This window comes from Equus quagga, chromosome 4 (genome assembly GCF_021613505.1).
Source record: "Equus quagga isolate Etosha38 chromosome 4, UCLA_HA_Equagga_1.0, whole genome shotgun sequence".
NCBI classification, from domain to species: Eukaryota; Metazoa; Chordata; class Mammalia; order Perissodactyla; family Equidae; genus Equus; species Equus quagga.
Genome location: NC_060270.1, coordinates 75407677 through 75421483, shown reverse-complemented (window position 1 = coordinate 75421483; position 13807 = coordinate 75407677). Strand labels below are relative to the sequence as shown.

The window sequence follows — 13807 nt, the reverse complement described above, 5'->3', positions numbered from 1 at the left end:
ACACTATTTGTCTTTCCCTGTCACTCAGGCCACAGTTCCAACATGTCACTGTCCCCATGTGATTAAGGTTAAGAAGGATTACGGGCCATCTGTGCCATTTCTGACTGCAAAAGGAGAGTCATATTGGACACTCGGTCTTCTGAATGAAACACTGAAGAAACGCAAACATTTTTTTCTAGTATTGATTGCTTCTCATTGTATAACTTCTAGGTGTTACTAGTTGAAATAGCTAAAGAACAGTCTGAAAATCTTGCTTTGCCAAAAGTGTCAGACATTTCCACATAATCTTCATAACCCACCATGCAGTATTTGTTTACCATTATACAGATGAAGACATCCAGGTTCTGAAAGGTTTTACCTTATATAACATCATTCACCATGAAGAGTGGACCCAATCCCCTTCGATACAGCCTTTTTTCCAAGGATGAGCATGGGTTAGGGAGGTGCAACATCATAGAAAAGGTTAGAATTAAGTAAAACTGGAAAGGAACTTATCATTTTTTTTAAAAAAAAGAAAGAAAGCACTTAAGACTGCTTTTATTTAGGTGTTTTCCCTTTTATATATACATTTTTTACATATAACATTTTTAACTCATGAGTATCCTCTGTGGCAATTTTCCCTCAGGTTGATATTTTCGGTCTAAGATATCCTTAAGATGATTTAATCTCCTGATGAATGTGGCCGAATTTAACTTAAAACATATGTAAAATCAACAGCTGTCCAGAAGTAAGGCAATGATTTAAAATGAAGACATCTTTCTCTTAGAGTTGACAAAGCAGACACAACAGTATGCTAACAGTGTCAGAAATCTTGATCTGTGACCACACAAGCCAGATAAAATACCAGACAACATTCTCAACCCAAAGGAGGGAGAGGTTGAATAGGAATTGAGTGGTGATAGGACTGGATACATGAAAAAGTATGCATGAGGGTGGATCATTATGACAACCCTTAGTATTGGGTAAAGTTACGGTTAGCTGGCATCCTTTGTTATAAGTTTAGCTAGATCACTAATAAGTAACAGGTTACTTTGGAAACTGGAGACACTTCTCGCTGTCCCGTCTTTCTCATCTCAGAATAGGCAGCAGATTGCCCATATTTTAATTAATTTTAATATTAATAAACCAGGAGTCTCGCTGGCCCTTTCACTAACCCTGTTTTCATTGCACAATAGATTGTGTGCTAGGCCAGCTTCCTGATCATTGAAGAGAATTAATGCGAGCCAAGTAGAGAAATCTGCTCAGGTTATTAGGGGCTAACAATGATTGTTCTAATGTCTCTGTTTATTACACACATTTTCTCCTCTACAGTTATTATATTACCTAGTCAATGTGTTTGTCTATTGTTAATATCTTTGTTGTTACAGATACAGATGTGGTGTATAAAAGCGAGAATGGACATGTCATTAAACTGAATATAGAAACAAATGATACCACATTATTATTGGAAAACACAACTTTTGTAAGTAATGAATAATTAATTTATGCATTTCGGTATTGTTTAGAATGCTCTCTAGCTGTACATAACTTTCTTTTCTTCAGCTCCAGCACTTGCAAACCATTTCCGGTGAAAAGTTAAGTCTGGAATATCATTAGAATCAGTAGATCTATTGGTAGAAAGTACCCATGTGACGATATGCTTCATTTTCTTCCCATTTATCCTCTTTAGTAAATGAGTGCATGCTTCCAGAAATAGTAATTGTTTTTTAGAATGAATATTTCTTCCAATATTTTCTATGTAAGATTAGTCATACAAATGCCAAGATTTAAAAAAAAAAATAGTCTAAGGTAAGTTATCATTAACGTTTTCTTCCCCTTTACTTTTCATTCTTCCTGACTTCTTTCTCATTCCCTTGTGGTTTTCCAGATCAAGCAGAAGGCAGGCTTTCTAAAACTGGCCTTTCACCGGGGTTGATGTGTTTTACTTTAATAATTTAGGATTCTATCAGTACCATTTTCCTACTCCAAAATCATTGGTTAGCCCAATGTTCAAATAACTGAGTGCATTTATTTTGCTGTTATAAAAAAATATGAACTACTGTCTTTCTCGTAAATTCAGTCCTCTTAAGGTTAGAGTTAGCTATTACCTATTGAGTAAGTGATAATGAATAAACTGTTGCAAATTTTCAAATTCTAGCTATCAAACACCACTGAAAAATAGTGCACAGTTATTTGTTCACTCTTTTATATAATCAAAGATTCAATATATTTCCTATTAGATAGCTCATATGATACAAACAAAAACATAAACAAGACCCCAGAAGATTTTCTACACAAATTAAATCCATGAGCAAATCATCAGCTGCCTTGTTTACTTATTCCTACTTGTACATTTGGAATAGACATTTAGTCTTCGTGTTTATTATAGGATGGCCAGGTGGAAGAAATGGACTGAAAGTTTCTGTTGTTTATTGTTTTTACATATTAAGAAAAAGTGGTCATTGAAATCATGAAGTGATTATGTAGGTATATATCTTTTAGGTTAAATTAAACTCACCAGCTGAAGTACCTTAGCAATTAGGTCAGTAAGTAATAGAGAATAATGGCATTTTTGGTTTAAACTAATGGGTTAATTCACAAGTATTAGAGGAACAGCTACTCTGAATGCGACACTTTACAGCACTTGTGGAATGCCAAGGTTGTATAAGGTATATCGCTCACTTTCTAAGAATATGGATTTCCTTGGGAGAGATAACATTAACGCTCATGAAAAAGTTTAATAAACAGTACAGAGCACTATCTGTTATTTTTTAATTGGAAGGTCCTTAGAGATACTAGAGAAGAGGCTAAGGAATCATTGAGAAATGCTGAAATCAATGGAAAAGAACCCCTCAATAGAAGGGAGTTCGGGAGGCAGAAAGCAAGAATTGGTAATGCGGAGAGGGTATGCTAATGGTTTACTGACTAAAGTCAATGTGAATTGATTTTTGATAAAATTAGTTTGGGGAACAAAATGAAATTCATTTTCAATTTTGTTTCCTTTATCGTAAAGTATCATTTTTGTTGGGGAGTATAGGCCTGCAATGGCCACACACTTAGGTTAGCCGTACACACTCAATATATGAATACTTGCTTATGTGACTGTTCCTTACTGATTATTCTCTTACACAGGCTAATGAGGTCTTCTGTCTGCTCACAAATTATGCGTTTTTTTCCACATTTATCCCTTGCTTTCTTTGCCTCTATGATACAAAAGAAAAGCAAAAAAGAAACAAAAACAAACAAAACTGTTTGGTTTTTATTGCAGTATCCCAATTCTTTTGTGGGTACTTCACACCACATCCATCTTATCTTATGGTGGTTTTCTCCATGTGCTAATTAATATCTTTGTCCTTGTGTTTAATCTTTTTAAATCCTTTTGAGGTCTCTTTCTACTCTCTTCTATGTAGGCTATGACTCTTAATTACCACAGAGTCATATTTAGCAAATATTCTAATTTACTTATCTTCTAAGATTCACTGCCTCCCTAAAAACATTTATCTCACAACACAGATAATTAAGCAATTTATAACTCCTAGAGGTGTCAGAATTCAATGGGCTGGGAGACGGGGTGGATAAAGGATTGGAGTGTGGCATATATTTGCAACTAGTTGACCCAAAACTGCAAACAAAAATGCAAAATACCATGATTCTTGATGATTTTAGAGCTTATTTAATCATTTCCTCCCAACTTCAAGATAGTATTATTAACTACAGTTGTGTTTTTAAAGCTCATGTTAGGCTACAGTCTTGACTTACTTGATTTGACTTACTTTCTCTCCCAGGCCATTCTTATTGAAGCATAAGAATTTTGTTCATTGTGCAGTTTTTTCTTTGGGCAATTACCAATATTTTAATTACAAGCATAATTAATTGGATCAGATCTCTATAAAAAGCTTTGTAATAAAATGTGCCAAATCAATTGAAAGAATAAACATATTATCGATAAAAATGTAATAACAGAATGGCTCATTATTTAATAAGATGTAGTCTGGTAAAATGTGACTATCAATTTATTTTAAAATTTAAGATAATAGCACATTGTCATTTCCCTGCTTAAACACATTTTAAATGTGAATAGTGGATACTTTTAGCTGTGTAATCCTGGTTAGCAGACTATGAGCAACAATCTTATTGGGCATGGTTGCCAAAAATAAAACAAAAGTAAATCATTGTTCTGAGATAATTGTCTTAAGGCATTCTTTTGGTTTGAGTGTAGGTGGATTTCTAATGAAGGAGCAAATTAAAGGGTATATAACTTTTTAAAGGAGAGTTATGTGAAAGAAGTGATTTAGCCCCAAAACTGCTCTTAATCATTTCTAAGTGTTTCGAAATGTTATCTCTTAAAGCCAGAACTATTTCAAACAAAAGCTCATTCACAGTGACAATAAGGAAAATGTTTCGCAAGTATTAGCTGTACTTTTTCTGCTGTCAATAAATTGAATATCACCAGTGGTCTTGGCAGAAAACACTAACAGCCATAAATAGTTCTATCAAATCACTTTTTGAAATTAGAAAGAAACTGTAAACATGGGTCCCACCCATGTGCTTAAACATTGTTAAGGTTAAAAAAAAAAAAAGGGCACATGCACTAATATGGAAAGAGATGACGGATAGATAAGAATTTTACAACTCTTTGATTCTGAAAATCTGTAAGCTTTTAAAAACATGCTATAAAAATAGACTAAAACAGAGGGGGGAAATTCATATATGGTAGCAGAATGATTCCAAAGAAAATGTTAGCTACATATTTTTGGTTCAATTGTCTATTAATAGGCCATTACAAAATAGTTAGGTGACCAGGAATATTTATTGACTTATCATGCATAGAGATGACTTCCATTTGTTTGCATGCCAGCATGGTATTTTATTTGTTCTGCCACTGGGTATGTGGGGGGAGAGAGGTAGAGCAAACTTTTTGTACCATTATGAAATCAATAAAGTTATTTTCTGGTTCATGTTTGGGGAAATAGGTGTCTTATGAAAAAATACAATGGAACAAGTAAAGAATTGTTAGATAAAGGCTCCCCAAATTTTACCTCTTACAATTTGACATAAAGAAAGGTTATCAGATATTTCTGACTTGCCAAGTGGCCTCATATGCTAGCTATAATCATGGAGAATTTGCTATGTTTTTAAGATCTGGCCTTAGCAGTCTATGTTGGTACCCCAGTAGTGATTGACATCAATAGTGTAACTGATGCTGATGACCATGAAATCATAGGAACTGTACACTTATGCATGCGGCTGTGTGCATGACAGTGCAGTATCTTTCTTTCTTTGGACCAGTGTTTCTCAATTAGGAAGACTTTTGCCATCAGGAGACATTTGGCAACTCTGGAGACAGTCTTGATTGTTATGGCTGGAGGTGAGGAGTTTGCCATGGGAATCTAGTGAGTAGAGATAAGGGATGCCACTAAACATTCTACAATGCTTAAGATAGCTCCTCACAACAAAGAATTATCCAGCTGAAGATATTAACAGTACCAAACTTGAGATATCCTGTTCTAGACAGATACAAAAGAAATCATGGGATGATTAAAAGTTTCCCTAATGAAATGAAGATGAGTGAAGGGAAGTTGAGTAGATAAGAATCGAGCTTGGGGGTAGCAGGAATAGCTTGAGACAAGGAACAGTGTTTAGAAACACTGAAAGGATGCTAGTGTGACTGGAGCAGCACAAGGAAATGGAAGCCAGACGAAGTTGGAAAGATAGTTAGGGGCCAGATCATGCAGGTCATGGTGATGGATTATTAAAGATAATCAGATTTGCTTTTTGAAACAAAGATCTCTCTGTTGAAGTTGAAGAATAAATTAAAATTGAAAGGTGTGGCTCAGGAGAGTACAAATAAAGACACTATTGGAGGGACCTAGGCTTGAGATCATAAGAAGATAGACCTGGGCAGTGGCAGTGGAGATTGAAAGAAGTGAAAAGATTTGAAAGATAACAATAGGTAAAGTAAAGAGAAGGCAACAGGATGGGTATGGGGGTTTTACAAAGGAGATGTCAAGGACAATGCTTGGTATTTTGAATGTGTGGCTTAATGGATAGGGGAGTTAACCACTGAGATGGGGAATCTTGAGCAAAAATCAGGTTTGAGGGTCTGGTTGGATGAAACTATCTGTTAAACCATATTTAGGAAATAAGTGGGGATATCTATCAAGCATTATTTAGGACAAGTTCCTCGGTTAAAATGTTAAAATTAAAACTTTAATTTTCAGAGTCAAATAGATGGTTGACATAATTGATTAATTCCCTTGTAGCAGTCCCTTAGAAATCCAGAAATATGAAAGCTTATTCAAAGACAATTTTTTATTAGATTTTGATTGAGTGGTTATTGATACATTTTTATATCTTCAATTAAAATTCCCACAAGTTTATAAAGTTCTTAAGAGAAGAGGCCAACCAAGCCTTAGTCAACTTCATGTCTTCAGTGGCTACAGCAATGACAGCATAGAACAAATTATACACTTAGTGCACATTTTATAAAGTAATTATATTTATTTTCTTTTCCATAGCATTATTTATGTAAATATTTGATTAAGAGAAGCCCATGAAAGAATGTAGGAGAAAAAGGAGAACTAATTAAGTCTCCTAAAATTTGAATCAGCTGCAAAGTAAAGTAAGTTGTAAACAAAAATAATTATTTTCCCCAGCAACTAAAGGAGTGAGCCCATCAGATTGCACACAAGTAAAGAGATGCTCTGATTACTGAAATGAATAATATTTATTTTCAGAAAACATCAAAGGACAGAAAACAATTATCTGATTCTTCACATCTTTTTTTATTTTTTAAACATTGTTAATTTGTAGTATATTAAAAAATGTATATAAATGTAGGAAGAAGCTTTATTTCATCCTCAAATTTATTCATTGCTTGCTAGACATTGAAAGAAATAGTTCTTACACCTTAGTTCCTGTAAAATCTATTCATCTCTTAATTAATTGACATTTATATAATAAGTAAAATGACTTGTAACATATTTTTTTCCAGTTTTTGGCTAATGGGAGAAACAGAGCTGAATTAAAGTTTAATTTAACTATTTGGAAAGAAATTAGAGCATGGAAATTGCACTAACTCCTTTTGACTTTATCACATTACTCTTCACTTTCATTTTTTTCCAATTTCCTCCTCTTTCTCTTTCTCCTCTCTCTCTCTCTCTCATTTGTAACAGCTTTGTTGGGATATATTTCTCATAGCATAATCTTCACCCATTCTAAGTGTACAGTTTAGTGGCTTTTAGTGTATTCACAAAGTTGTGCAACCAACAACACAATCTAATTTTAGAACATTTTCATCTGCCCCAAAAGAAACCTGTATACATGAGCAGCCGTTTTCCATCCCTATCTCTTCGTCCATAGCACCGGCAACTACTAATCTTTGTGTTTCTATAGACTTGTGTGTTCTGCACATTTCAAATAAATGAAATATACAATGTAGTCTTTTAATGACTGGCTTCTTTCACTTAGCATAATGTGCTCAAGGTTCATCTATGTTTTAGGAAGTATCAACACTTAATTCTTTCTTATGTCCATTATATGAATATAGCACATTTTGTTTGTTCATTCATTAGTTTATGGACATTTGAGTTGTTTCACTTTTGGGCTATTATGAATACTGCTGCTATGAACATTTGTATACAAGTTTTGTGTAAGCACAAGTTTTCATTCCTCTTGACCTATTTCCACTTTGGAGGAGAATTCTGGGTCCTATGGTAACTCTATGTTTAGCGTTTTGAAGAACGGTACAATTATTTTCCGAGGTGATTGCTCTTATTTACCTTCCAGCAGCAGTATAAGAGGAGCCAAATTTCTTCACATCCTAGTCAATGTTTATCTTTGTCTGTCTTTTTGATTTTAGCCATCTGAGCGTGTGTGAAGTGGTATCTCATTGTAGCTTTGATTTGCATTTCCTTAATTAATGGTAGACATCTTTTCATGTGCTTATTAGCCATTTGCATATCTTCTTTGGAGAAGGTTTTGTTAAAATCCATTGCCCATTTTTTAATTGGGCTCTTTTTCTTTTTATTGATGAATTTTAAGAGTTCTTATATATCCAAAATACAAGTTTCTTGTCAGATATAAAATTTGCAAATATTTTCTCTCAAGTGTGTTGCCTTTCACTTTTTGGGTAGCTTTCTTTGAGGCAGAAAATATTTTTTAATTTTGATGAAGTCAAATTAATCTTTTTTAAAATTTTATCTTATGCACTTTGTTGTTAATCTAAGAAACTATTGCCTAACCCAAGATCATGAAAACTGACTCTTATGTTTTTACCTAAGAGTATTATAGTTTTGTTCTTACATTTCGTTCTATGACTCATTTTGAGGTAATTTTGCATATAATGTGAGGTAGGGAGTCCAGATTTTTTCTTTTGCACATGGATATCCAGTTGGTCATGCAACATTGCTTGGAAAAACTATTCTTTCCCCACTGAATGTTTCTGGTATTCTTGTGAAATATCAATTGACCCCAAATATATGGATTTATTTCTGGACTCTGAGTTCTGTTAATCTGTGTGTCTGCCCTTATGCTAGTGCTACAGTCTTGATTACTGGAGCTTTGTAATAAGACTTCAAATCAAAAGGTGTGAGTCTTTGAACTTTGTCCTTCTTTTTCAAGATTGTTTTGAATATTATGGGTTCCTTGTATTTCCATATGAATGTTAAGATCAACTGGTAATTTTTTTTCAGAAAAAAAGGAAGCTGGGATTTTGATAGAGATTTTGTTGATTCTGTAGGTCAATTTGGGAAATATTGCTATCTAAGCAAAATTTAGTCTTCTGACTCACGAACATGCAATTTCTTTCAAATTAGAAATTCTAATGTGAGATTTTTTAGGACTCACATAACTTTTAATTTCTATCGATAGGCTGTATTCTTTAGTGGAGTTGTACTTGAATGTAACAACATCATTAAGAGAAAAATACTTTTGAAATATGATTATAAAGCATTAAGACAAATGGAAGAGTCAATAGATTGGCACAAGCTGAACTTCAAAGAAATAGTTTAGGTAAATATGCAAGTTACAACATCCCTTTCCTTCTTTCTCCAGCCAAAGCTTTTCTAATTTTTTGACACTTTGGGTGGAGGGTATTGACATTCTTCTCATCAAAGTCACCTTGTCTGCTCTGTTCCTTTAAGTTATTAATAGAATTCAGAGATCATTAGTTTTCACCTTCTATTAAAAATAAAAATTGTTTCTTAAATGTTTTAGTGTGTGGCCTATGATCCAAATCAATAGAATGTTAATTTGGCCTTACATTTATTGATCAGTAAAGACCTAGGTGAGGCACTCTACATGAGTTAGTAGGTACTGATTCAATAGTTTTAAAAACTACCTGCTTCTGTCATGGTGTTTTCTGCATCAAGTTGTTTTACAAAGTATTCTAGTATCGATAAAATGCATGGTGACAAGAATATAAAGAAGACAGGCCATCTATTATGTTTATACAACATTGATGTCATGGGTATCACAAAGAAATATAATTTAAGCACTATTCTAAGTAACTGGGTAGCTAGGAAAAGAGAACACAGAAAAAATACACGGTAAAAGATTTGATTTTGCAGTTCTTCGCGTATAGACATAATTATGGGTATAAAAAACAAATCATGGCTTTGTTTACAGTTAAAAGATAAAAAGAGAACCTATTTGCTTCTTCCTTGTTCCTATCATTTGAAGCCAGGCTTGACAGGGAACCCATCTTTGGCAAGGACTACAATTTGGTTGTCGTCTTCTCTGGCTTCTCTTGATCTCCTTTTACTGTTCATCAACCGCACAGTAATCATTCTCCCTCCTCTCATCCCCATAAGTTCAACTGGCTTTCTAAAATCCTTCCTCATACTTATTTCATGATCACTTATAAGCTGCATGGTAAAAGAAACATTCATAGTATATATTTAATCACATATGTGAAAAGTTGATATTTTATTTTTTCTGGAATAAGAGATGACTTTTCTAAACATTTTTTTCAGATATCAGTAAATTAAAAATGATATTGGGTAATGAGGGAAGTTTTAGGGCAAATAAGTTAAACATAAGGGATGTGAGTATGTGTGTGTGTATGTGTGTGTATGCAGGAAGTTTGTTGGGGTGGAGGTGGAGGGCACAGGAAGAAAAGACCATAGGGTCCACGAAGACCTACTTTCTCGTTTTCATCATTCTCTATCTGTTGAAAATGTACCCACCTACACTTTAAGGCTTAGAGGATTATTCAGCTCCAGTTCCTGGACCAGTAATTTTTTGGAAATTGAGACGCCTATACATATTTTTATCATTAGCTTGTTAAAAGATCTAAAACAATACTCAATTGAACTGCACAGTGCCTGTGCTTCTGTCATTTCTCAATCTTAAGGTAACCACGTTTTCTTACCAACTTGTGTTAATTTTAACCCCATCTCTTATTCTTCTCCTCTTACTCACTCCTTTTCAGCCTCAAGTCATACAAATGCATATTTTATATTTTCTGGCACTTCTGACATTTAAGTTTGTGTTTAATGATTTCTTGCCATGATCTTCAATATCTGACATCTTGGAACACCATCATTATCTTTATTTCTACCTCTAGTTATAATGTTTCTGACAGAAGTGAATCATTGCAATGGAGCCTCTTAATAGGGGCATTACTGTGGCAATAAAAGATGTAAATTGCAGTTCCAAACAACCTAGAAGAGCAATCATGAAACAGTGATCAATGATTAGATGAACTGCACGTGTAATTATATACATATGAGGTCAGATGAATTGCTTGAGCTGAAAAGGACAGGGAAGGCTTGAAGAGGGCGAATTAGAACGATATTTTTGAGAAACACAATTTGAATAAGGAACAGGGAAAGATGAAAATACTGCAGCAAGTAGTGCAGGCTGAACAAAAGTACAAGAGAAAGAAAACATGCACATTTAAAGAATAAAAGTGATAGTAAGCAATACTAATAATGACTGCATTGTTATGGATCCGCCCCTGGTAGAACGTTGTTTGAGGGGTTTTGTGCCTTTTATTTGATGAAGATGGATTTGCATTGAACTTAAAATTTCATCTAATATTCCATAGAACTAATTAATGCTGAGGCTCCTGGATTTCTCTCTTAAACTCCAAGCTTTTATACAAAATTCCTAAACATCCCCTCTAGGATATCCTGCAGGGACTATAACGATAACACGTCTAAAATTGGCATGTCTAAAATTTTCCTCAAATTATGCTTGTTTTTGCAGTAGCAACATTCACTTAATGATAAACACTTGAAAACACAGAATTCTTTAGTACACACCATTCTTTCTGTCTTCCAAACTAATCATTAAAATCTTTTTGTCCACAGTCTGTCTTGCATAAGTCCCCTCATCTCTATGCCCTTGCTTCTTCCTTAACTTCTTGATAATGTTTGCCTGAATTGTCATGAGAGCCTCTTACCACATCTCATGACCTCAAAATGTCAACAGATTCAACTCATTTTCCACCCAACTGCTAGAGTAGTTGTTCTAAATTCAAATGCGATTTTGTTGCTTCCTTGGCTTTAAATTGCACCATGCAGAAAACATTGATTGGCTCTGCCATATTCGTATTGGTAAGAGTACGTGCATTATTAATATTAGCAGTAATCCATGAGGCTGGCCCCCACCTCTCCAGGAATCTTTTTAAACATTTCTGCATTTTATCAAGGTTAGGCTCATAATGTAGTCTATAATTTCATCTAACTGAAAAACTTTGGATCGTGAATTTTTCACTTATATTACCAGCAAATATATGAGAAGGATACTGTTCTATTCTTTAAATCTCATAGCATTGTATACTTTCTCCTCCTTCATCCTTACATCAGTTATTACTTTACCCAAAATTAGCAAACTGGTAGCTCCTAGGCAGAAACTGGTCCTCATATTATATTTAAAAGCATTGGGTTATATTTTTAAAATCATAAGATTGTAAATTAAAGTCTTGATTTCTAGCTTATCTTATTTTTATCTCCACAAAACCCTAGTACATAGTTGTATATCCTAGTTGTAAGTCATTCTAGTTCTTCTTTGTGGCTTGCCACGACAGCATGATGAGTGGTGTGTAGGTCCACGCCCAGGATCTGAACTGGCAAACTCTCTGCCGACGAAGCGGAGTGCCGAAACTTAACCACTTGGCCATGGGGCTGGCCCCCTTCTAGCTTATCTTGAAAAAAATTTGGAAAACTAGAAATATTATATACACTTCCCTGTAAAATAATGATTGTCTGGAGCTGAAGGGCCACTGCCCCTTTTAGGCAGCCTGGCTACTCCATTTGCCCTAGATTTACTCAGACAGCTTCATTTCGTCCACTACATTCTTAGTCCCTTAAGGCATTTGGGTTTTGAACCCCTGCTCTACCATGGACTACAGAGGAACACTGTGGTTGTTTTATCCTGCCCAATTTGAGAAGGAAAAGCTTCTGGGGGATTTGGTTTCTCAACTTCATAGCACTTTCAGTGTCTACCACAGTGCTTGTCATAATGCAAATGTTCAATATATGGGTTTTGGTAGAATTGAATGATACATACAAATGAGGTACTACAAAATCTTCCCAAGCTGCCTGAAAGCATGCGTTTGTTTCTTAAGTTGATCGAATGTCTTGTGTTCTTTAATTGGTTTAGTTAACCACCTGCATGTTTAATTTCCTCTGTTTATCCTACCTTGCTTGGCTTTAATTAAATGTTCCTAGATGGCAGAGTTCATGCAGTTTAATGCCCTTTGTACCATGTTCAGTGTCAGAAAATGCACTGGTAGGCATCGTTGCTGAATCATACCAATAAACACATGTAGAAAATATTTCTCCATTATTCTATTTCAAAAGTAGTTAAGTGATTAAGTATGTAGGTAATATAATAGCATCATTGGCAATAATAAACCTCCCCAAACACTAATTTGAAGCCATATCAAGTTAAGACTCAACCAGAACTATGTTAATGTCTGTAATTAGGGTCAATGTAGACCAAGGGGTCTCCTGTGGCTGCTAGAAAGAATTAATCTCTCAGATGCAACAGATGATAACATTAATGGCTTATGCTAAGAAAGATTTGCCTGAGACTTCCAATGTCCCTTGACTGAGCTGCAAGGATGTGTTTTTTATATCTGTATTATCAGCAAGTCTCTTTGCAGCACCAGTGACCTGCTCAATACTCTCTAAATTCAGAGAAGGTTCAGCAGCTTGGGCCCCTCAAAAGATACTTGAAAAGTTTCCCAGTTAGTGTGCCGCATAAGCTGGAGGCAATATAGTGATAATTAATAAAGTGCCAGACTGGATAATTGTAGGAACTGCAAAAGATACTAAAACGTTGTTACCGGAGGCACAGACGCACCTGTGAACATGTGAAGTTAATTTGTGTGAGGAACATCACATGAGAGTGAATGGGGACCAGGGTGTTGAGATTTTTTTTAAACAACTCAGATTGCGAAGCTCTCTTTAGAAAAAACAAATTGATAGAAAGAAACTCCTGCTGTTGAGATAAGGCAGGGTTTATTAAAGGAGTTCTTTCTCTATTCTTTGGTTATGTGTGCTTATCTGTGACCTTGAGAAAAGTTTAAGAACTGTGGTATTAGAGTTTTCTAATCCCCATGGGACATTGCCCTCTTAACCAATTTTTAAATAGCAATAAATGTCCCCTTACTGTGTAACAATATACCTTCTAGTACTGTAATCTTGAGAGAGATGATCTTGTGTTCAATGTCACCCTAAATTCCCCACAGTCTAGTTTCCATCGTTTCAATACACAGTAAGTTAGCAAGAGAAGGAAGAGAAAGAATGAGGATACCTACCTCAAAATATTGTCATGAGGAAGATTGAGGATTATTGAAAACTACAAAATTATCAGC

The 13807-nt window shown here is 34.7% G+C and overlaps 1 protein-coding gene across 1 annotated transcript in view; it reads left to right on the top strand.

Moving 5' to 3' along the window:
- DPP10 (dipeptidyl peptidase like 10) overlaps nucleotides 1-13807 on the top strand; it is a 610898-nt gene that overhangs the window by 306405 nt on the left and 290686 nt on the right. The window contains exon 4 of the mRNA XM_046659152.1: nucleotides 1368-1462. Within this exon, the coding sequence (XP_046515108.1) occupies nucleotides 1368-1462 (95 nt within the window). The remainder of the gene's footprint in view (nucleotides 1-1367; nucleotides 1463-13807) is intronic.